The sequence below is a fragment of the Notolepis coatsorum genome, assembly GCF_963971535.1.
Source record: "Notolepis coatsorum genome assembly, chromosome: 3".
Lineage (NCBI taxonomy): Eukaryota > Metazoa > Chordata > Actinopteri > Aulopiformes > Paralepididae > Notolepis > Notolepis coatsorum.
Genome location: NC_140167.1, coordinates 20,678,379 through 20,703,360, shown reverse-complemented (window position 1 = coordinate 20,703,360; position 24,982 = coordinate 20,678,379). Strand labels below are relative to the sequence as shown.

Here is a 24,982-nt window from a genome sequence, read left to right as displayed (position 1 = left end):
CCCTCCCCTGTCTCGAACGTTGCTAGACCATGCCTCCCACTGGTCGGCTGCAATGTGGACGAAGCCTTGCATCACGTGTCCCCTCCGGTACACGAGGAGGCAGCCGTCGCATCTTTTCACCTGTACAGCGTGATCGCTCAGTGGCGAGGAGTAACGCGTGGGAGGCGCGTCTCTACATTTCGTAGCTCCATTTCTGCAGACCCCTCTCTGATTGGCCACTGTTGCCCAATCGCGTGACGAGCTGTGTCTTTGCCCATTTCCGCGTCGAACAGCCTGCAAACTACCTGGCGTTCTATCGCCATGCTCTAAGACAAACTCTAACCTTAACCAACTTCGAAAGAGTGCCTAAGCTTAACCGTCGAAAGAACTTGCCGTCACGCTCTAAGACAAACTCTAACCTTAACCAACTTCGAAAGAGTGCCTAAGCTTAACCAGTGTAGAAACAGGCGTGGGCCAATCAGAGAGGGGTCTGCAGAAATGGAGCTACGAAATGTAGAGACGCGTGGGAGGCTCACACTGCCTCCGATACTTCCTGATTCTGCTGTACAGGCGCACCAACCGACCTGTAGGAGTCGCTGTCCACAATGTCCGATCCCCACCCACCGGCTTTCCCACCCCCTAATACTGCCAATTGTATTAGTATGAACCACCAGCCAAGCCGGAAGCAACGCCGAGAGCTGGGCTCGAACCCAGCATCTCCTGCGTTAGTGGCGAGCGCCTTGCCCACTGCGCCACTTAGCCGCCCAGATGGAGATACTTTGTAGTGTGCGGTAAGATTATGAAGGACCCAAATACAGTCTGCCACCTTGGTTCCCTAATGTGTTGTCCTTAACCTCCCACACGTCTACAACCTGCATCAGAAGAATGGATTCACCTGTATGCTACTGGGAGAGATGCTTGAGCTGGTGTAAGTGTCTTTTCTACCTTGACAACATCAATTCTAATTGGCCCAAATGTATTTCCTGTTTACTAATGCAATAGCTGACAGGAAATAACACTGGACCTCATTCACCAACATTGTCTTAAGATTTCTCTTACGACAACCTCCTTGGAAGGTCGTATGAGAAAGTCGATGACAATTACACCCGGATCCACCAACGCGGCGAGGTTGTCTTAACTTGCCAAATTATCTCAGCTGCGATCCCCTGAATGAGATACGTCACTCATTCACAAACTGGAACACGCGTTCCCGTTTACTTAATTTGCATACAGACACGCCCCTCCAGCTCATTATAATGCAAGGGTCTTGTGCAAAACAAGCATCTGCATTGCCCCGTATTCAACAGGTAGCGAGGAAGCGCTTTGCAACGGATCAAAATTAGATTATATTCAAATGTATTGTCATCATACAGCAGACTATACTTATAGTGGAATAGCCTGTATTTATATTCCATATTTATACCGTCTTGTTGCGTGCTCCTGGCCACCTGCCTCAGCGCGCCGCACACACACGCACATACTGTATAGTATACGTGTGTAATGAATAAACAGTAGGCTTATATTCTAATTACTTGTTTCATTAGGAGATGGTAGATACTGTATGCGCTGCCCTATAGTAGTACGTACAGTACACATCTTAGCATGACATCTTAAGGCTGCCACAGAGTCGGGCATACTGTGAGCGGACCGGATGACTTGTTTTATTAGGAGATCACAGATACTGCGCTGCCCTATAGTAGTCATACTGTAGTTCTACAGTACAGTACACATCTTAGCATGGCATCTTAACCCTTTCTCTGCCACGCTTATGTACATCCTTATACCATCCTCTGCCAGCTCTATTTGTCTATGGAGAAGTTCCCCTTCTTTGCAGGGCTATAACTTTTTAAATTGTATTGCTAAATTGACATTACTATGGCCCATTCAACATCAATTAGCTATCGTTTAGGATGTAGCAACGTTCTACTTTTTCATTCACATATTCATACTAAAATACGGTCTAAAGTATAAATATGTTTTTATCGTTTTCTGCAGCATTCTGCAGAACGTGATTTATAGCCCTAAATGCATTATATTGATGATCAAATACAGTTTGATAGCGATCTGCGCCAGATAAAAAATTTCAAATGTACGTGCTTCTAGAAGTTACTACTCATCATCTGATGTTGACCGGATGGGGGGGGGGGGGGGGGCGTTTATAATTCCGTGGCCAACGTTAGATGATTCATGTAGTGTGGGTGATATGATCATCAGAGCAGTTTGTATCGAACACTGTAATAATAAACACTGAAACTTACCCCAGTCTCCTCGGGCTGTTGGGCGATGAGCGTGGAGCAAAAAGATTGCTATTATGGGATGTTGAAATATGCTATCCATCTCCAGGTTGTATAATAGTATATACGTCCAAATCATGTTGTTTATTGAGTTAGGGCGAGCGATTGATTATCCAGTGTGTCAAGATGGAGCCCCGGGAGCTATAGCGAGTGGTCGGACCGAATTTGGATGAGCACCCGTTTCCGGTTTGCTGTTTGGGCGATCCGCCGATCGGCCACCAGATGGCGCTCTTGAACCGATGGAGAGTTGAGAGGAGATCAACAGGGGATCTCAAGTCTCCGCGGGAGAAATATGATTGCCATCACAGATTTTTGAAATATTTATCTCAATGACGTGTTACGGCGTCATTGGCAGATTACGCATGGCAGGGAATGACGTGTTAGCGCGTCCTTGGCGATTAAAGGGTTAAGGCCGCCACAGAGTCGGGAGTGAGCGGACCAGACTCCACAGAGGCGTCGTGCACCGGTGTCGCACTGCTCGGCGTGTTGGTTGACATCGACCTGCATTAAATGTAGTAAACTGCCATGAGAAATGTAGGAAATTGGTAAGCGGTGATGCGCTTGACTGAAACCTCAAACGATTGCGGACATGCCACGCAGTGTGTGTGTGTGCGCTGAACAGGTGGCCAGGAGCAAGACGGTATAAATATGGAATATTAATACAGTCTATTCCACTATAGATATATCCACGCGATTAGCTTTAGTTCTTATTTATTTATCCACTGTCATTTGCAGTGTTGGTGTAGTGTTTTTATTTATTTTTGGACATGCTCTTCAGGCATGACTTTAAATGGAAAACAAAATTTTCTATCATACAAATATTGTCATATTTATTATTATTATGATTCATTAATTCCAAGGATGCCTGTAGAGTTGACATGAACGAAATCACCACGATTCCTCCCAAATAAGAACACTGCGCACACCAGTCTGTCCGACTTACGACTGCTCTTCAGCACTCCTAAATCCTTATCTTAGTTAAGACCGAATCCAGGAGAAGGGACCGTTGGCGAATCCCAAAATCGGCCCGAAAATGTCTTAAGTGGAGCTAGGACAAAAATGTGTCTGATCTTTTGTCTTAACAGTCTCATGTGCTGCCTTGATGACGTTAAATGTTGGATCGCAGCCCCTGAACTGTGGAACAGCATCCCCACCTCCATTAGGCTTGCCCCCTCGATAGATGCCTTCAAATCTAGAGTCAAAACCCACTTCTACCTATTAGCTTTTCCCATTGTTCACTGACTCATGCCCTGTTTTCCTGTGTGTTTGCCTGTGTGCCCTCCCGTAAAACAGAGATGTGATTGTTGTCTAGATGTATCTATGTGTATCTACCCTCTGTACAGCACTTTGGTTGACATGTGTCATGTTAAATGTGCTATATAAATAAATCTGATTGATTGATTGATTGATTGATTCTAAATGAAAAATACCCATATTTATTTGCTGTTGCAAATGTTTGCTAATGGAATAACTTGACAGGAAATACATTTTAGTCCAAACTGTTCCCCTAGCAACCGAATTCCGGTGAAATCATCTATAGATGGTTGTCGGATGACGTAGAGACTGTAGCGCGTTATTTGGAGGACCGGCTGGCGTTCTGGCTCCAGCTCCAGCTGCATCACAATGTTTTCATCCTCACATTTTTCCACATTTCCCCCCCTTTTTTATACCAGGCTAATTCAGGCCCATGTATAAATGATGCCCTAGTAGTGGAAAAGGACAGGTTATGCTAAGTGAATGTCGGTCCAAGTGCTGACAATCTGTCCGCCATGTTTGAGCCAAGTTGGAGAAGAAATTTTGAGTTATCCTGGTTATGGAAGGACACAAATGATTACAATACCTCCTTGTGCTTTATTATGCAAGTGTAACGAGGCATATGCATGAGTCGGAGTGAAAATGCTGTGAAATAGAAAATGTGGTTTTCTGATCAGGAATGTACTGTATTAAAAAGAATGTAAGGCTGACCCGAATACTTTGAAACTTCAACGCTTCAAAATAAAGATTCTAATGTTTGTACATATATTTAATGTACCACTCCAAAAATGCGACTACATCGGCATATGTAGCTATATAGCTTATAGAAATGATATTCCACATTTATTTAGAAAATTAGTTCTTCTCAGACATTTAGTCATTACAACTCATCTACCCCATAGCTCTCATCTACCCACCCCTTTGAAACTTTGATTACGGGAAGAAGCTTCGACTCTTGACTAGGGATGTAGCGGTATACCACATTTAATAAGGTGCACAGCGGCATTAAGCAACCACGGTTTTGAACAGTAAGCCTTTTCAAATCTCATACCGTTGCGTTCCCTACCCTTCGCTGATAATCACCACTGAAGCTTGAGGAGAAATGGCAATCGGGACAACAAGATAGTCACATGATGCATAAGTCACTGTGTTGAATTTTCTAATGAAAAGTGAATCTTAATTTCTTCAGTGGAATTTACTTATTTCAAATAAAATTTCGAATTGACTCTCTCCCGCTCCCTCTCTCAGTCAGCTGTTGTTCGTGGTGGGCTTCACAGTGCTCCTCACTAACTGTGTGGACTATGACATCCTCTTTGCCAACAAGTTTGTGATGAACCACACCAACTCCTCTAAAGTCACCCTGCCTGATGCCTTCCTCCCCATCGACGTCTGCAGCGCCCGGTGAGTAGAAATAGAAGGAAGAAAAAATGCAACAGCTGGTAATAATCTCTCCTAGTGTTGGGGGTGTTAAAGGGGCACCCCCCCCCCCCCCCCCCCCCCAAAAACAACCAATGATGATTTATTTTGCACATAATCTCACACACGTCCAAAAACTCTAAAATGGTTTTGCACACATTAATTGAGTTTGACAGTTATTGAGAGTAACTGAGTTTGAATATGGCCACTGGTGATGTCATCGGGTACATTGAATCCCTGTGTTGTGTTCATTACAGCGCCACGAAATGACGTAGATAGGAAGAAATAGCAATACCTTGTCTTATAGGGACTGCTACCTTATCATTTCATGGTGCTGTAATGAACACAACACAAGGATTCAATGTCCCCCCGATGACATCACTGGTGGCCATATTCAAACTCATATACTCTCAATAACTATCAAAATGAATGTGTGCAAAACTGTTTTGTGCCCTTTAACACAAACCTAGATGTGACCTAGACCTGTGTGATGTGGAAATTCAGCCGTCATAGCAGCATGGGGGAGGGGGAGGGGAGGTAGGGGTAGTAGAAGACATGATACAGGTCATAGAATTATAGTACAGTGGAGAAATAAAAATTAAAATAGAATAAAAAAAAGCCAGTGTTAACAATATAATTAACTCTGGACATGCGCATATGGGCAACAAGGTGCAAGATGAGGGTATACATGTATCCCCTCTCAGTTATGTTTGCCCTACAATAAATATAGTTACAATATATATAATCTAATAATCTAATATATAATCTGATATATAATCTAAAAATACCAAATGCAAAAAAATGCTAAATATATGCTCTGATGAAGTATACAGTACTTAATTTGTATACAAAGTACATTTGACATTAAAAAAAAAAAAAAAATCAAACTTAAAACGAGCATCCTTCTTCTCCTAGTATCCGAGACAACGTGTTTGTGATGTTCGTGCTGGTGATCTCTGGTGTGTTCTGGCTGCACCGTCTGGTGAAGTTCATCTACAACGTCTGCTGTTACTGGGAGATCCGGTCCTTCTACACCAGCGCCCTCAAGATGAGCATGGTGAGTCGGAGAATAACACATCTCACATGGAGAGGTATTAGATACTGTATCCCTTAACCCTTTCACTACCACACTACAGAAGGTTAACCCTTTTACTACCACACTACAGACGGTTAACCGTCCGTAGTGTGGTAGTGAAAGGTTAACCTTCTGTAATGTGGTTGTGAAAGGGTTAACCCTTTGTCGTGTGGTAGTGAAAGGGTTAACCTTCTATATTGTCGCCGTGAAAGGGTTAACCCTTTGGTAGTGAAAGAGTTAAAGATCCCCTCCACATGCATTTTAAACCCTTGAAAAGCGTTTTCCCCCACCAAATTGTTCAATAAACTTAGCAGCATCTCTACACCTTTACACCCATTGAGAATGCAAGGATCTATGAATATGCAAATTGACAACAAGCGCCCATTAATATTTACCATTACTTCCAAGTCAGTAGCTTATATTCTCTCAAGACATGTCCAATACCTACTAGGCCTTCTGTGTACGCTGAAGCTAAAGGTGTCAAGTTACCACATGACAGGTTAACTTATGTTAGGGATACGGTATGACCCCTAACCCCTAGCCCTTTATTATTGACCCCCCCCCCCCCCCCCCCTTCGCTGTTGTTTTTCCTGTTGCTGAGCTTCGAGGCAAAGATACTAGAGATTAGATACTTCATGAGGATATTCCCAAACCAGATAAATAGTGTGTCTATATCGGTGTTGTAGTAGAGTCACTAAATCTAGAGTTCAGAGTCGAGTCTCGAGTCCCCAGTGTTCGAGTCCGGGTCACCAAAGAAGAGCCCGCGTCGAGTCCCGCGTTGAGTCCCCATTACCCTAATCAAGGTTGAGTCCACTCCACTCTGTCAAAGAGCTGACATACAAATAAAAAAAGGTCTACATTAAACGTAAATGACACCATTCCAAAGGAAGTTTATTTACTTTGTGACACAATAGCCAAACAAATGCACTAGCCATCAATATGTTATGCCAAATTATTAGGGCCTATTACAAAAAAAAAAAAAAACGATTGATCAATTAACAAGTCCGAGTCCTCGTCTGCACCTTCCGAGTCCGAATGCAGTCAATGCTCGAGTCCAAGTCCAAGTCATCAGTGCTCAAGTCCAAGTAGAGTCACGAGTCCTGAAAATCACTGGAGTCCGAGTCCTGGACTTGAATACTACAACACTGGTCTATATTCACAAAACTGCTTAGTCAGCTCGTTCTTCCTGTAACCAAACTATCTGTAAAGAGAAGGAACAAGGGGCCTGGCATTTTTCATTCAATATCCACAAACCTTGAAGGATAATATATCCCTTTTCTGAGTACCGCTTTGCACACACGGGGGAAGTGGTAATACAGCAGTGGTAAGTATCCCTGTTGCCTAGAAACGTAAAATGAATACACCCTTCCCCCCCCCCCCCCGACCCCTAACCCCCCCCCCGCTGTGCTGGTGCCCTGCAGTCCGAGCTTCCCTACGTGACGTGGCAGGAGGTCCAGGCCAGGATTGTGGAGATCCAGAAGGAGCATCAGATCTGCATCCACAAGAAGGAGCTGAGTGAGCTCGACATTTACCACCGCATCCTGCGCTTCAAGAACTACATGGTGAGTGTGTGAGTGTGTGTGTGTGTGTGTGCGTGCACTTGCATAATCTAAAGGGACATGTTGATCTACGTATGCTCCGTCTAAATAGAACAAATGGAGAGGTGTACTTTCACTTTCTCAAGCAATGTCTGAGATATAGTCGGAGGCGGGGAGGAGCAGAGGCGTTGGGCTCCCTGGCCATGTCCGTCACCAGCTCTGGGAAGATAAGCAGACAAGGGTCTCTATGAAATTAATGGAATGAATTGTAAAATTGTTTATACAAGTAAAAGTAGAGGAGGCTTATTTGGTTGAGCAATTTAGATAACATATTGACATTTAAAACTCGGAATGTCATTCTCTAAAAGGGATTTGTGTTATATTTTGCATGCTGATGACGTATTTCACCTTTTTTCTTTTTTAGTATTTACAAAATACGAGGGTAAACTAGGGTAACGATTTGGCTAGTTTTGACATCAAATTGAGAAAATATTCTGTTTACAATATTGAAATTGACATTCCTGATATTTAAGCAGTTGATTGCTATTCGGCACAAGTCAGTTTCTCTAATGACATGAATGATGCGTTCTCAGTGAGGACATCCTCCTATTACATTTCCTGCCTGTCTTTCCTCTTCTCTTTGATATAGTTATGAGGGTGGGGAGCGGGATATTCAATCTCCCCTTCTCTTTGGTAGTTTTACTTAAAAATTCACATCACCCTCCCGCCAAAGCTAAATTCTGCGAAACCAATGGTTCTACCAGGAAGGTGCTTTGTCCATGGAGTTTCCCTTTTAAGAGTTGATACATCGTCTCTTATACAGATCCTTTCCCACTGTCACAGCCAACTGTCACAGACAATATTCTAATTAGATGTCACCTCAAACCTCTTCCTGTCTCTCCAGGTTGCCATGGTGAATAAGTCTCTTCTTCCTGTGCGTATCCGACCTCCTCTGCTTGGGGAGGTTGTGTTCTACACCCGGGGCCTCAAGTACAACTTTGAGCTCATCTTCTTTTGGGGGCCAGGTGTGTGTGTGTGTGTGTATGTGTGTGTATGTGCGTGCGCGTATGTATGTATGTATGTATGTATGTATGTATGTATGTATGTATGTATGTATGTATGTATGTATGTATGCATACATGTATGTGTCTATATGTACCATATGTATGTGTGTTTAAAAACTTCCTGGGAAATGTGCACATTCACCAACCCCCATGGTGTATCAATGTACACACTTGTGAACAACATGTCACCAGTAGGGGACGGGGTACATCTCTGGCAGCTAAGGGTCAGTGGCATTGTTCATCAAATAGTGTTGAGCTTGAGTGTTGAGTGCATAATAGTATAGACATTTTAGCAAGATAGGTAGTAGTATAAGAGTAGTAGCATAGTATTAAGGTACAGTAAAAAGACAGTAAGTAAGAGGGGTAGCCTGCTTCGTTTTGATAACCCCCCCCCCCCCCCACACCTCCAGGAGCTCAGATAGGAGTGGGTCTGAGGCGGCCACAAGATGCAGAGAGTAGGGTTTTGACTAGGGATGCTCGATATTGGCTTTTTTACCGATACCGATATACCGATATTGTCCAACTCTTCATTTCCGATACCGATATCAACCGATACCGATATATGCAGGGTTTCCCCCGCCAAAAAAATGAATAATTTCAGGTAATTAACATTACATATGTCTTGTTGTGGAATTAACATAACATTATGCATACTTTTGACAATAAATAAAATCTGAATTTTTTTCTTACTTGCTTGCCTGGGTAAATAAAGGTTATAGAAATGTAAAAACGATATCTTCCGATATCACATTTTAATGCCAATATCGGCCGATAATATCGGTAGGCCGATAATATCGGACATCCCTAGTTTTGACCGGAGGTAGGAGGGCGCCATTCCCCTCGCTGCACGGTACGCCAGGTCAAGGACCTTGAAGCGGATTTGTGCGGCGATCCGAAGCCAGTGCAGCTTTCTGAGGAGCGGGGTGAGGTGGGCTGACTTTGGTAGATTGGAGATCAGGCGGGCCGCTGCGTTATGTGTATGTGTACATTAACCGAGAAACGTGCCAAACTCACAGTTTTACCACATTTTACCATAACATATACTGCATATATGCATCATATTTATATCACCGGTCTTTATTCAACGTCATCTTACCTCCTCTCCTCTGTTCTTCCTCTCTCCACCTCCAGGCTCTCTGTTTGAGAACGAGTGGAGCCTGAAGCCGGAGTACAAGAGAGGAGGCAACCGGTTGGAGCTGGCAGAAAAGCTGGCATCTCGTATACTGTGGCTAGGCATCGCCAACCTACTGCTGTGCCCGGTCATTCTGGTGTGGCAAATACTGTATGCCTTCTTCAGTTATACGGAGGTAAGAAGCTGAAAGATCAACATTGTTTACACCATAGACCAGTGGTTCTCAAACCTCTCCTCGAGGCACCCCAGCCGTTCCATGTATTTGTTAAATTCCACCACCAGCACACCTGATTCAATTAATAAAGGGCTTGTTAAGTTGAATCAGGTGTGCTGGTGGTGGAATTTAACAAATACATGGAACGGCTGGGGTGTTTCGAGGAGAGGATTGAGAAGCACTGCCATAGACATTTTTAGACTCAAAGCATTTTATACCGGCAATGTCACTCACTCACTCACTCACTCACTCACTCACTCACTCACTCACTCACTCACTCACTCACTCACTCACTCACTGTTAGCCACTCAGTCCCTAGTGGTGTCTCACACGCATTGCACTTTGTATAAGAGCAGTTTACTTTGACACTGTTACCGCTTTCTGGTTCCGTTCTGGAGTCTCTCAGAACCTTGGTGCTTTCTGGTGAACCAGCCTGTGTTCACACCAGTTTAAGCAGAAGTCTTCAACAGATGGCGTTGCTCAATGCTCAATGCACCACGTGGATACTGTCTACAGTCTGGCCTCCAGACTGGGGAAGTCCTTGTGTCATGGGCAGGCACACACTTATGCCCATATATGGACCACGAGAGCCGAGAGGCTCAAAATGTCCAACAGCGTCATCTGAATCAGACGGATAAAGCAATGATTTTATCCAGATTCTTTGATTATTACCACTTACACTACGTTTATTAATCTAGCTAGATACTAACTGGGGAGGCTGAGAAATGACAGACAATGGAAAATAGTTCTATCATTCTATCTGTCAACAAGGGGTCAACTGCCATACTCTCTATATGTTGTTCTATTGTTCTGTGTGTCAATGAGGGGTCGACGCATTGTCCTGAATATAAGGCGACCCACGCCTTTTCAAGACTCCTTTTTTCTTTTTTTTAAGTTCATCAAAGATCTGCAATATTTTATATCCAAAGGTTAGCGATATTCTGGGTGGCTAGAGCTATAGATGGCTATAGGTATGGTATTAAACTAGAGATTGCAAGGAATCCATGTATATCAACCATCATGTAATGCTAGATTACTGAAAGAAGTGCTAGATATTGCTCCAAAGTTGAGGAAAACTTTGACAGAAAAAGTTCAAAGGCGTCACTTGATGTTATCCGTATCAGCTGGAAAAAATTCATATTGGTCGATTTGTTCTTTTCTCCTATTCTATCTACCTAGCAGTTCTGTCTATGTCTATCATTCTATTCATTCTGTCTTTGTCTGTCTCTGTGTGGTAGGTGATCAAACGGGAGCCGGGCTCTCTGGGAGCACGGTGCTGGTCTCTCTATGGCCGGTGTTACCTTCGTCACTTCAATGAGCTGGACCACGAGCTCAAGTCACGACTCAGTAAGGGCTACAAGGTAATCCCTGCCGCCTCATAGCCAACAATAATGAACCCTTGCACTCAAGAACCATGTAACTCAGCTTGGAGATTTCTTGGACAGCCCGTGTATTTGCAGTTGTAAGTAAGGTAAGTAAGTACGGTTTATTTATATAGCACCTTTCACAGACCAGGGTCACAAAGTGCTTCACATATAAAAACATCAACAGAGTGCAAGGATAGCAGCATGTTAAAAAGAAAGTAAGTAAAACGTGAACGGAAAAAATAAACGGATAAAAAAAAAAAGACATAAAAGATTTACACAGACATAGTTAGCCAAAAAGCCTGTTTGAACAACACAGTCTTTAGCTGCTTTTTGTAGAGGCAATCCAAATCACTTGGGAGTGTGAATGTGATGTGCTACTGCTACTATGCTACTGCTACTATGCTACTGCTGTTCAGATACGAGATCATCTCTATTTCTTTCATTGCCCTCTTCTTCTGTTCCTATCCTTTTTTTCAGGTGTCATCCAAGTACATGAACTGTTTCCTGTCTTTCTCTTCAGGCGTCATCCAAGTACATGAACTGTTTCCTGTCTTTCTCTTCAGGCGTCATCCAAGTACATGAACTGTTTCCTCTCCCCGCTGCTGACCGTGGTGGCTAAGAATGTGGCCTTCTTCGCTGGGTCTCTCTTTGCGGTTCTCTTCGCACTCACCATCTACGACGAGGATGTCCTAGCAGTGGAGCACGTCCTCTCATCCATCACGCTGCTCGGAGTGTGTATCACAGTTTGCAGGTAGGGGGGTGTCTGCCTGCCTGCCTGCCTGTCGGGCTGCTGTCTGTTGTAGATTATTATAATCATAGATATATATAAAGACTAGATGGCGCAAGGTGGAGTCTCCCGCGTAGTTCACTGGCGGCCATCTTGCTACAGTTAACTACTGCTTTAACTCATTGACCGCCACGCTGTTTTCCCATCTCTACTCAATGGTGCCAGCGTTATTGACCATTTTAGCGATGTTTGCGGACCCATCGTGTGTTCTGTATTATAGCTATGGAGACAATAGTATGGCTCATTTGACAGGCATTGTTCATAGTCCAACACTGACTAACCAGTTCATTTCTACATACTTTAGTTTGTGCGCTATTCCATGCTAAACATCGCCCCTTACCAAAATAAGCCAGTCTTTTTTCCTAGATTGCGAGATATGACGCGTTCTATGCATTATGCCCAAATCGTTCGGGTCGCTCGCCTGAAACTCCAAATACTTACAAATCAAAGGTATATACCATATACATATGTGTCTTCACAAAATCATCAAGGGGGGAGGGGGGGGGGGGGGGGTAGTTTTACCTCGAAAATTGGCGATCGTTACCAAAAGCATGTTTTAGGTCCGGTAAAATACGACACTGATCGGTACAGAAGCATGTTTTAGGTTAAAAAAATACCAGCAGGTTACCTAAGATAGACCTTACCTCAGTCAGAAGGTACTCCAAAATGAATAAATCCCAGTCGTCCCATGGCGATCACAATTACTCGCGTATATTGGGCATGGCCATCATACGGGAAAGAATAGGTCTGAGGCACCAAATCTCCGACCGATTGCTATGTCCTGATCCACTTCAAGGCAGAAGCAGCCGGAGGTAACTCAGTACTGGAAGACAACTGATATCCCCAGTTCAAAAGGTAGGCGATACTGCCATCTTGCAGGATTCGATTGTCATTGCAATTCCAACGTAGGCAGCTGTGCCAGGGAGACGCAGGCAGCTCCGAGCGAGTGTTTAGAACGGGGATCAAATGACCCGCGACCCGTATTTTGAGAACCGCTGCTTTAAGGTCAAGTGATGCAGACAAACCACTAAGTGTGTCTGACTTAACCACCAAAACCTGCACGGACTACAACGTATGACGTATATCATGTCAGTTAGGGCACCTTGTGTATACTGCACCTTCTGTATACTGTTTACTTTTACTCTTGCTCTTAGTACCGTAATTTTCGGACTATAAGGCACACCTGAATATAAGCCGCAGCAGCTAAATTGAATGATGTGTACATATATAAGTTGCACTGGACTAGGGTGACGTCCTCTTTTGCCCGGACATGTCCTCTTTTCACGCCCTGTCCGGGCCGTCCGGGGGGGGTTTATAAATTCATGAAAATGTCCGGGTTTCACGGACCGTTTGCATGTACTTAAATTGACTGGCGCATTGCACAGAATACTACGGTACTCTGTTGCGTGTGTGACGTAAATCCATAGATTAGCCGCACCGTTATATAAACCGCAGGGTTGAAAAATGGGGAAAAAGGCACGGTTTATAGTCCGAAAATTACGGTATATATTAAAATTCTAATTATTTTATTGACTATATTTATTGTAACGTATAATATAATCAATTTGTTTATTTTTTTGTTTATTTTTATCATATTTTTATATTCATATATAATTGTATGGTCTATATTTATGTATTTTACTATTACCCTGCCCATACCTGTACCCCCATGCTGTACAACCCCGAATTTCCCCAAGGGGATCAATATAGGAATATCTTATCTTATCTTAAACATACATGTTTGCATGTTCCAGCAATTGGCCTTTTTAATTTTTTTCAGTTTCTTTTTGTTGGTGTTGCTTGTTAGTAGTTTTATTATTATTAGTATTATAAAGTTTCTTATCCCTACCTTCACGTTTCCAATCTCTTAACTCAAACTCTGTTCCTCTCTCCTTCTCTCTTCTTCTTTCCTTCTCTTCAGGTCGTTTATTCCTGATAAGCACCTGGTGTTTTGTACGGAGCAGCTGCTGCGTGTGATCCTGGCTCACATCCACTACATGCCAGACCACTGGCAGGGCAACGCACACAGATACGAGACCCGCAACCAGTTCTCCCAGCTCTTCCAGTACAAGGCTGTGAGTATCCAGGGCTCCAGACTAACTTTTTACATTGGTTGCACCAGTGCGCATAACTTTTTCATTTAGGTGCACCAGCACATAATTTAGGTGCACCCAAAAATGTCCACTGCGCCTTTTGCCGCTGCAATAATACATTTTAAGTAGGGATGCTCGATATTGGCTTTTTTACCTATACCGATATTGTCCATCTCTTAATTTCCGATACCGATATCAACCGATACCGATATATGCAGGGTTTCCCCCCCCCAAAAAACGGAATAATTTCAGGTAATTAACATTACATATCTCTTGTTGTGGAATTAACACAACATTATGCATACTTTTGACAATAAATAAAATCAGAATTTGTTCTTACTTGCTTGCCTGGGTAAATAAAGGTTATAGAAATGTAAATCTTTTTATTTTTTATTTTTTTGAAAACCGATACCGATATTTTCCGATTTCACATTTTAATGACTATATCGGCCAATAATATCGGTAGGCCGATAATATCGGACATCCCTAATTTTAAGTGTTACCTTTACCATTACCTTTTTTGTCAGTTTCCATACACATTAGTAATTTCTTAAGATGTTATGTAAATTATTGTAAAAAATAACATTGTATTACTGTTACCTCGCAAAGTCCAATCCTTCACCTTTTTATGTCTATTTTAACACATTCAGCTCAGCTCCAGTTAGAGCTGTCCCAAGCCTGTTTTTGGGATTCGAACATTCGCCAGGGTTTTTCGAACAGATGTTCGAACCATTGTTTTTAATCATGCAAACAATTGGCTCCTAAATAGGGAGGTGTAGTCTGACGTCACTTTGGACCGCCTGCGAGGTCCACCCGTATAGGGATTTATCTTTGGAAAATGGATTATCGGCTATTGTAACAATTCTACCTCATGAACATTTGGAAAGCTTTCCATTTTTGCACAAAATGAGTTCCCTTCTATCACTAACATTATTTGTTAAGCATTTTTGGTTGAAATAAAATTCTTGTTATATAATTAATAAAAAATTTGTTTCTTCTATTTCTTTGACCCCACCCACACCGCTCCTGCCTCAGGCGTTAACTCCTCCCCTTCCTGTGTGTCCAGATGTTTATCCTGGAGGAGCTGATCAGTCCCGTGGTGACGCCCTTCATCCTGATCTTCAGCCTGCGCAGGAAGTCTCTGGAGATCGTCGACTTCTTCAGGAACTTCACCGTGGAGGTGGTGGGCGTGGGAGACACCTGCTCCTTCGCCCAGATGGACATCAGGCAGCACGGACACCCTGCGGTGAGTGGCGCTTGTGTGGTCCTCTTTCTTCCAACATGGCTGCCTGTAACCATTGGTAACCACTTTCTAAAGAAAGGTCCTGATTTGTGTGCAGTGGTGGATGATATATATATATTATAAATTATACATTACATTTATATAGTACCCAAAGTCGCTTTACACACACAAAATTAAATAATTGTAATAAATACAGAATAGAGTAAAACATAACAAAGAAATATCAACAATAAAACGTAAATTATTTAAAATGTGAATCTTGAGATGGAGGGAGGATGAATAGCCATTGTAAACATTCCGTGCAAGGCCACTGATGCATACACACATACACACACACATGCACGCAAACACACAATATACGTACACACATGCACAATTCCACTCCATTCCAAAAGACTGAGTTGTGTAGATAAAAAGGAGAGTTATTTTTATTTTTGTGACCTACTGTTGATTAGACTCCAAACCGTGCACAGTACAGACAACATACAGATGTTACATGTTACTTTAAATCAAAACCGTTTGAGTTTTCCCATATTAAACATAAGTCTGTGTTTGTTAGACTTGCTTGTACCCTTTCCACCCGATTGGTAAACGACGACGAACCCACAATACGTGCGTCATGTCATGACTGCTAGGCCACACCTCCAGCCACTTGGATTCCAGGGTAATCTCAAACCCTGCCCTCCTTTCTTGATCCTCCAATCACAACTGTTGCTTCACTCCATTTGTCCCGAGGAAAGCAACAGTTGTGATTGGAGGAACAAGAAAAGAGGGCGGGGTTTGAGACAGGGGTCAATTCAAAGCCTAGCTTTTCCAACGGGGCATTTTTCCCCCCCAGGGCTCCGGCTGCCCAACTTTGTACACTGACTGTGTTTTCTCGGCTCCTCCCGTAGTGGATGTCAGCGGGGAAGACGGAGGCGTCTATCTACCAGCAGGCGGAGGACGGGAAGACGGAGCTGTCCCTGATGCACTTTGCCATCACCAACCCCCAGTGGCAGCCTCCGCAGGAGACCACGCACTTCATCAGCCAGCTCAAAGAGAGGGTCCAGAGAGAGGTGGCCGTGGCGCCGGCAGACACACACACACTCAACTCCCTGTCCCAGTCTGAGGTGTGTTCCTCCGCGCACACTGCCTCACAGTCCCTGTAAACGGATATATCACTACTGGGTTGACCTTTCAAATCATCTATTCAGTCGAATTTACTTACATTTACTTTCAAATTGTATTCAAGTTGTGCTGAATTTCCCTCGGGATCAATAAAGTACTTCTATTGTATTCTAAGTTCAAGTTTCAAGTTTTGTTTTATATGTCATATATAAGATAAGATAGTCCTTTTATACGGTACATGTACATTACAGTGAAATGCTTGGTTCTGTATGAGCCTCCAGAGATTGTGCTTCATACAGTAAAAAAAATGTTAAAAGAATTCCTAAATTCCTATTCTTAATTTAATCTCTCCTCTCTCTCACACTCTGTCTCTCTCTCTCTCTCACACACTTTCTCTCTCTCTCTTTCACACTTTCTCTCTCAGCCAAGGAGTCTGATCGCTAACCTCCTGGGGGGTCCCCCCACGCTGGCCTCCTTCCACCTGGGCCGAGACGGCTCTGTGATCCACGCGGGGGTCGGCGTGAGTGACGGGGCGTCGGCCTTGCGCTCCCTCTCGCCGGTCAGCGACAGCGCTCACCTGAGGGGCAGCTTCAGCGCCGCTCACAGGGCCGTGGGCCACGCCTCGACCACAAGCAGAGCCATGGCAGGCTCCAGGTACGACCACGCCGCGCTTCACCACTCATTCCGGTCACAGGATTCATCTTTCTCTCCAACTTGCCGTATCCCCACTGTATCTATTCATTGCTTCGCTTGAGCGATGCTAAAGATTGGTTGCAACTCACGGTTCAAATTACAAAGGTAGTATAAGGAGTTTTGTATGTGTTGTCTTGACTAAGCTTTTATAAGTATACTACTGATATCCAATCCATAGTTTTATCCATATAACAATTTATACTAATAACACTGTACATATGTATGTACATATATCTATATATTTATACTCGTATTACTTGTACCACTGGCTAGATTGGTTATATTAACCATAGTGTATTCATATCCGTACCACTGTATATAATAATATTGTACATACATTAGCTTAGCATATTTACTCCGTAGCTTCTTCATATATAGTCCACAGATACACATGTTGTACATGTACACTATAAGCCAACTCAATTTTGATTACAATAGTTCATGGTTGAAGGATAACAGACACTATATTGAAGCCAACTAGGTCGGCTGAGTTCCTCCATTTGTGACCATCGGACTGTTCGGTTGAGCTAGGTGCACCATGTGCATGTGGCTGGAAAACTGTATTGCAATAAGCTAGCTGGGCTTTGTTCGCCCCAAGTTCGTATTTTAGGCTAGCGGGTTCTTTTGAGCTAGGTTGTTGAGCTCGCCCGTTAGCCTAAAATTTTTTTTGACATCCAAGCTACAATGGCTGACATGTTTTAGGTTGTTTAATAGTAGACAGCACTTGGGTGGATAACAATTATAGCTTGTGCCAGGCAGTGTCTCGACAGCGGAATGCTGTCGACACCCAACACGTAACAAATAACCATATAATAAATGAGTGGTTTGATTATGTCTTATGGTGTATATATGTGGAGCACTTCTATGCTCTATATGTATATGTTTTGTCTGCTTCACATGGGCTGTGGAAACGTTCGGTTCACTTTACTGTTTTTGTTATTTTAAGACTGGTGAGGGTCTTTAACTGTTTACATCTTTTTTTTTTTTCATTATTATTATCTTTTTCCCCCTTCTTTTTCCGTTTTTCTCCCCTCCCAATGTTAGTCGTTATGCCAATTCCCAATCCCCTTCCTGGTCGTTGCGCACTCTACCCCCTACCGTCGGTCTGGGAGGGCGGAGACTATGACATGCTTCCTCCGACACATGTGTACCCAGCCCACCACTTCTTTTCACCTGGCAGCGCGGACTCTCACTGGGTCACACTACCTCCCTCCAGATCCTTCCCTCGCTGTGCAGGCGCCCCGACCGAACTGTAGGAGTCGCTGTTTACAACGACCCGGACACACCCACCGGCTTCCCTCCCGCTGACTCTACCAATCGAGCCAGTATGACGGCCGGCCAAGCCGGAGGCAACGCTGACAGTCGGATTCGATACCAGTGTCTCTTGCGTTGGTGACGAGCGCTTAGACTAAAACTAAAATAAAAAAAGCTGACAAAATGAACACTGACTACGATGCACTTTACTGCCCCTTTGTACTCTGGTTAGATGCAAACCGCATTTCTTTGTGCTCTGTACTGCCACTAAATCTAATCTAAAACATTTCTCTCATCTTCTCCTTTCTTATCACCATGTTCTCCTCTCTTTCTCTGCCATCTTCTCATCTATCTCTATTAACCCTCTCCTCTCTTCTCCCTCCATCCCATCTCCTCTTCCTCTCTCTCTCTCTCTCTCTCTCTCCCGCCCACTCTCCTCTTCTTCTCTCTCTCTCTCTAACTCCCGCTCGTTCTCCTCTTCCTCTCGCTCTCTCTCCTCTTCCGTCCTCCATCCATTCCTCCTCCCAGCACCGATGCTCGCACCGTCAGCTCAGGCAGCAGTGTGTGGGAGGGTCAGCTGACCAGTCTGGTCCTATCAGAGTACGCCTCCACAGAGATGAGCATCCATGCACTCTACATGCATGAGGTAGGAGTGTGTGTGTGTAGGTGGGAGTGAGTGAGAGTGAGACACACAGACAAAGAGGCAGACGATAGAGATAGAGAGAGAGAGAGAGAGAGAGAGAGAGAGAGAGAGAGAGAGAGAGAGAGAGAGAGAGAGAGAGAGAGAGAGAGAGAGAGAGAGAGAGAGAAAACTGTTAAATGTTGTCATTTAGCTGACGCTTTTATCCAAAGCGACTTACAGTACATGTTTTGTACAACAAGTCAGTAGGAAGGGTACAACTCTATCAGCTGAGTAACAATGTTCATCAAAGTGTTCAGACTTGAGTGCTAGTATATTAGGAAAAGTGCATGACAATAAGAAGGTTAGTGTCATCTCCTCTAGCTGTCCCTTCTCCTTTTATTTATTATTATTTGTTTCTTGCCTTTCTTTTTAATTATTTGCATGTTTTTCTGTGAAGCACATTGAGTTGCACTTACTGTATGAAATGTGCTACACAAATAAAGTGTGATTGATTTTTTACCTATCCCACCACCTCCATCTTCTGTCTCGTGCAGATCCACAAGCAGCAGTCTCGTGGCGAGCTGTCGCGTCACACGTGGCACAGACAGGAGAGCGACGAGAGCAGCGACGGTGTCCCAGACGAGGTCAGAGTGGACCCCGAGCTGCGCTCCAGAAACTTCCCTCGCTCACACACCTTCCCCACCGCAGCTCCCAGTCCCACCACTATCCCCAGCTCGGCCTCCGGCGGTACCGACCCAGGCCAGGAGGGGGCGCCGTTACAGGGGGCCGGCCAGCGCCGTTACGGGGGAACAACTGCAGGTTATTATCGCCCTGCGCTCGGGTCTAGGGGATACAATGAGTATCCCAGGGGACGGGGACAGGAAACATCTTTCAAAAGTCCACTTGATAGGATCATCACCCTTCCCATAAATAATACGTTATTATCCCCAGAGGGAAATAACATTGTTGTCAACGTAGGGCTGGGCAATATGGCCAAAAATCACGCTATATCACGATAACATTTTGCATATCGTTCAATATTGATAATTATCTTCTTTTTTTATCTACTTTTTCTCCACATTTTTTCAATTTTTCTCCCGTCCTCAATTTTGTATTGTCCAATTCTACCCTCCCCTGTCTCGAACGTTGTTAGGCCATGCCTCCCACAAGCCGGCTGCAATGTGGAAGAACGCCGCCCTCGTCGCTTCCTGATTCTACTGCGCAGGCGCACCAACCGACCTGTAGGAGTCGCTGTCCACAACGTCCGATCTCCACCCACCAGCTTCCCACCCCCTAATACTGCCAATTGTATTAGTATGAACGACCAGCCAAGCTGGTAGCAACGCCGAGTCTGCGTTGGTGGCGAGCGCCTTGCCCACTGCGCCACCTAGCCGCCCTAATATTGATAATGATCTATATTTGTATTAGTATTTTTTTTTTTTTAGTATTCTTTTTTTTATTATTATTATTTAAACAACAAATGTATGTTTATTTTGCCGCCATCTTTAGTGTTACAGCCCCTCACACTCCAGTTCTCAGGCTGCAGCTGGTTTGAAAGTGAAAGTACCAAGAAAAGTGACAAAATAAATGGACAAGAGAAAAATAAATCTCAATTTGGTCAGTATTGTCATTTGGACAAGCAAAGCCATTACTTTAAGTTGCAGGCAAGAAAGACACGTCTGTCCACTGTCTCTGGTTTTATCGAACACATTTTTATTATCGGTTATTCAAATATATCGCGATAATTATTGTTTTATCGCCCAGCCCTAAACGGCACTATATCTACATCTACAGCAGTCAGCCGATATCTCTACAGACATAGATAGAGTTCTACCGCTTCCATATCATTACCCTGTCACTGTTAACATGTACCCTGATGTTATACATGTGTGAGAACCCTGGTCACAGAAAATGTCATATAAACTGGACAGTATGGAACAGGATTAAAATGCATCCTATCGTTCTGTGATCTCAACGTGAGCAAATGATTAAGTCTGCTACCAAGACTACATTTACATTTAGTAATTTAGCTGACGCTTTTATCCAAAGCGACTTACAAGTTCTGTACGACAAGTCATCAGGAAGGGCACAACTCTATCAGCTGAGTAACAATGTTCATAAAGTGTTGAGTGCTACAGTGTAGGTTAGTTTATTAGGACAAGTGCATAAGGTTAGTTAGGGTTAGATTTTTCTTTTTTTTTCTTTTTTTTTTAAATTCAGATAATGGTTGAAGAAGTGCATCTTTAGTTGACGGCGAAAGATTGGACGGGTTTCGGCTGTCCTAACTGGGGTGGGTAGTTCATTCCACCATTGTGGGGCAAGGACTGAGAATAGGCGACTTCTCTTTGATGACCCTCCCGGAGCTTGGATAGGAGTAGGTCTGAGGCGGCCAGAAGATGCAGAGCATAGGGGTCTTGCGGGTGTGTAGTTAGAGACCATTGACCGGAGGTAGGCGGGAGCGGTTCCCTTTGCCGCACGGTATGCCAGGTCGAGGGCCTTGAAGCGGATTCGTGCAGCAATGGGGAGCCAGTGCAGGTCCCTAAGAAGTGGGGTGACATGGGCCGACTACTAAGTCGAGTCTACTCCCCCTGTGAATCCAGCAACGATATACCTGAGATTACTGTGATGAAATAAGATCATTAAGCAATTTCACCATTTTCACCAAGCAGAAAGACTTTTCAGTAAGATAAAGCAAGGTACCACCTTCCCACGCTGCACAGATCCATACTGTTAAAGTTTGACGGTGACTTATATTCTTCTGGCCGCCTCAGACACACTCCTATCCGAGCTCCGGGAGGGTCATCAAAGAGAATCCGGCTATTCCCGCTTCTTGCTCCACAATGGTGGAACGAACTTCCCACCACAGTCAGGACAGCCGAAACACGACCAATCTTTCGCCGTCGACTCAAAACACAATTATTCAATCAATATCTGAAATGAAGGAGAAATCGTACTGTCTTCTACTATCATGCACTTTTCCACTAAATAATCTTCCTTGCCTATATTACTACCTACTAATCTACCCGTCTAATATGTCTACTACTATGCACTCAACACCCAAGTTTCAACACTGTTTGATGAACAATGTTACTCAGCTGTAAGAGTTTTACCCTTCCTGCTGACTTGTTGTACAGAACTTGTAAGTTGCTTTGGATAAACGGTAAATGTAATGTAAAAGGTAATGTATATTCCCTGCATGGCTCTCTGTCTTGCAGAGTCTTTGGGCGCAGGGGGCAGCAGGGGGGTGAGGTCGGCACGGGTGCCCATGGGAGGCTGGGCAGAGGACGGGCAGGCGGCGCCGCCGCGACACCACGGCACGGTCCCAGAGGAGGGTTCAGAGGATGAGATGCCACCTCATATACACAAGGTGAACAGATTGTGTGTCTGTGTTAAAGGAACACGCCAACATTTGGGGAAATTAGCTTATCGTCTTCTGGAAGCGGACATGGCCGGCTAGCCTAGGCATTGTCCAACTAACACCTCTCCCGAAGGCTAACCGGCCATGTCCGCTTCCATTCATTGTGCTAAGCTAGGCTAACATGCAGCCAGATAGCTTTCGACTGAACGCACAGAGAGGAAACTGGGATCTATCTTCTTGTCTCTCTCTGGAGAAGACGGTAAGCTAATTTCCCAAAATGTTGGCGTGTTCCTTTAACCGTTAATCCACTGCAAGGTACTTACAGTATAGTTGGTTGACTGAACTAGCCCTCTATGAGGTCTGTCGGGACCTTGTGTGTGTTGTGCAATGCATGTCATCTCTACGTCTCTCTCTTTCCTCAGGTGACGTAACTGCTCCCTGTAAATGAGGATACCCCCCCCCCCCCCCCTCCGCTGCTCAACAGATAACCAAACACATACCCTCATCCGTCAAGAGACGGGACATACTCGCCGGACTCAACCTCTGACCCCAGACTAATCCTAAAACCCATCGCGGCTTTTGGGCGGACATCTGCGAAAGTGGCCTGCCGTCTTATTTACAAACGCTCTCGTCCTGTCCAATTTTCCTGACACAGTTTTGGATGGATGTTGTCGCCAATCAGGAGACAGTGGCTGTGGATATCTGCGACATGCCGTATACGCCCAGGTGGCACGCACACCATGGATATTAAACCTATTATCAGAGTACGAACGTCGTTGGTCAGATTACACTACTTTGTCATTTAACATGAATATCTCACCATGTATGAGTGGTATAGAAGCAATGTCTTGCTATTCCTCTCTTTCTTTCTATATTTATTTCTTTCTCTCTGCCTCTGTGTACAGTCTGCCTATTTGCAAATCAAGTGTCAGCCCCAAATCAGATACATTTTTAATCATACAATTTTATATTACGCCTCCTTATCCTTTCTTGCCTTTATTTCACTTCAGTTCAAGTGAATGTTCTGATCAGAAGTGGAAAAAAGGCAAACAACCCCCCCCCCCCCCCCCCCCCCGACCAAAGTTCAGCTCTGCTTGCACTGGTAGAGCACTAGACTCTAATGTTATAACATGTAGAAATTAGCCAAGTGTAACGCACACACACATGCACTGTGTGTAAATATACATGTTATCAGGTTATTGCACAGCAGCCATAATTAGAATGTTGAATTATCATTGTGACATTGTGTGTGTGCGGTGCGTGTGTGTGTGTGTGTGATGTGATGTGTGTGTGATGTGTATAGATAAGGTATGCAGGCACATAACTTGTTATCAAGAGTTTTTGTATGTTTGTCATTCATTCTGAATCTATGGGTTCACAATAGGTTTCTGCAAGTAAACAGGACTTAATAACATTTGTGCCATACAAAAATGCTCTTTAAGCACAAGTGCATGATTACCTACCATTCCATAATGTGAGATGGTTGACTAACACCAGCTCATCCCACAAGCATGCTACATCCTACTTAAAGACTTAAATTAGAAGCATGCTTTCGGTTCTGCTTTCCATTAATTATAACTTAAGAGAAATAAGAGAATGCACTTTCTTTAATTATCGAAATACAGATAATGTCACCCACATTTTTTGGTTTGTTTATAATTTTGTAATTTACTTTATTATTTTTATCATGGGTAATGTGTCATGATGGACAGGTGACTGACCGTGACATTGTGAATCGAAGATATTTTCTGATGCGTTTTTGGCTCAGGAGTAAGAAGCACAGACAGGCTGCTGGACTAATGTTTTGACAATGGGAACTCTGAGGTAGATTAACGAAATGATGCCTGTTATTTTTCTGTTTTATAGAGCTTGTAAATTACCATTTTGTACAGTTGTAAATTCATCAATAAAAAGTCATGGCAATTACGTTGTGTCTAGTTGGGAACACGACAAAGATTTTCTTATCAAACGACAAAGAGAATTGCTAGAGGTAAACAAAAGGGATTACCTGACATCACTGCCTCAAATTCCACTACAAAAATGTGCTCGACAGTGAGTCCTATCGAGGGTATGACCTTTTGTCAGGCACACGACTTGGCGAACATACTAGATTCTTTCATGAATGAATGAATGAAAACTTTATTGAACAGATTGCAGAATGGGTACAGTACAATACAGTACAATTGTTAAGGGGATGCAGACCAGAGAAAGTCGTTTGTCTTGTTTACATCAGGGTCCCCCATTTTCAATTAATAGTGAAATTTATGACATGCACAACATACATGACATCATGACATTTATGGCATAGGGACATACATGACATACAGGTATATAGTACTGTTACATTTGTGACATATGATATGCAAATATACAGTACTGTTACCCATAGATCCTGACAGAGAGTATATACATACGGTGGGGGGGGGGGCTGTACATTAGGAGGGGGTGGGTGGGAGAGAAATATACATACGGTGGGGAGAGAATATATACAT

The 24,982-nt window shown here is 43.8% G+C and overlaps 1 protein-coding gene across 1 annotated transcript in view; it reads left to right on the top strand.

Annotated features, from left to right (window-relative positions):
- Positions 1–23,219, top strand: part of atg9a (ATG9 autophagy related 9 homolog A) — a 31,228-nt gene extending 8,009 nt beyond the window's left edge. Inside the window, exons 5-20 of the mRNA XM_084309998.1 lie at positions 843–907; positions 4,776–4,928; positions 5,859–6,000; positions 7,440–7,580; positions 8,461–8,581; positions 9,752–9,927; positions 11,205–11,327; positions 11,897–12,084; positions 14,042–14,195; positions 15,280–15,459; positions 16,350–16,565; positions 16,988–17,217; positions 19,039–19,156; positions 19,687–19,951; positions 22,348–22,499; positions 22,913–23,219. Coding sequence (XP_084166124.1) covers positions 843–907; positions 4,776–4,928; positions 5,859–6,000; positions 7,440–7,580; positions 8,461–8,581; positions 9,752–9,927; positions 11,205–11,327; positions 11,897–12,084; positions 14,042–14,195; positions 15,280–15,459; positions 16,350–16,565; positions 16,988–17,217; positions 19,039–19,156; positions 19,687–19,951; positions 22,348–22,499; positions 22,913–22,921 — 2,433 coding nt within the window. The 3' untranslated portion in view covers positions 22,922–23,219. The remainder of the gene's footprint in view (positions 1–842; positions 908–4,775; positions 4,929–5,858; positions 6,001–7,439; positions 7,581–8,460; positions 8,582–9,751; positions 9,928–11,204; positions 11,328–11,896; positions 12,085–14,041; positions 14,196–15,279; positions 15,460–16,349; positions 16,566–16,987; positions 17,218–19,038; positions 19,157–19,686; positions 19,952–22,347; positions 22,500–22,912) is intronic.
- The last annotated feature ends 1,763 nt before the right edge of the window (positions 23,220–24,982 follow it).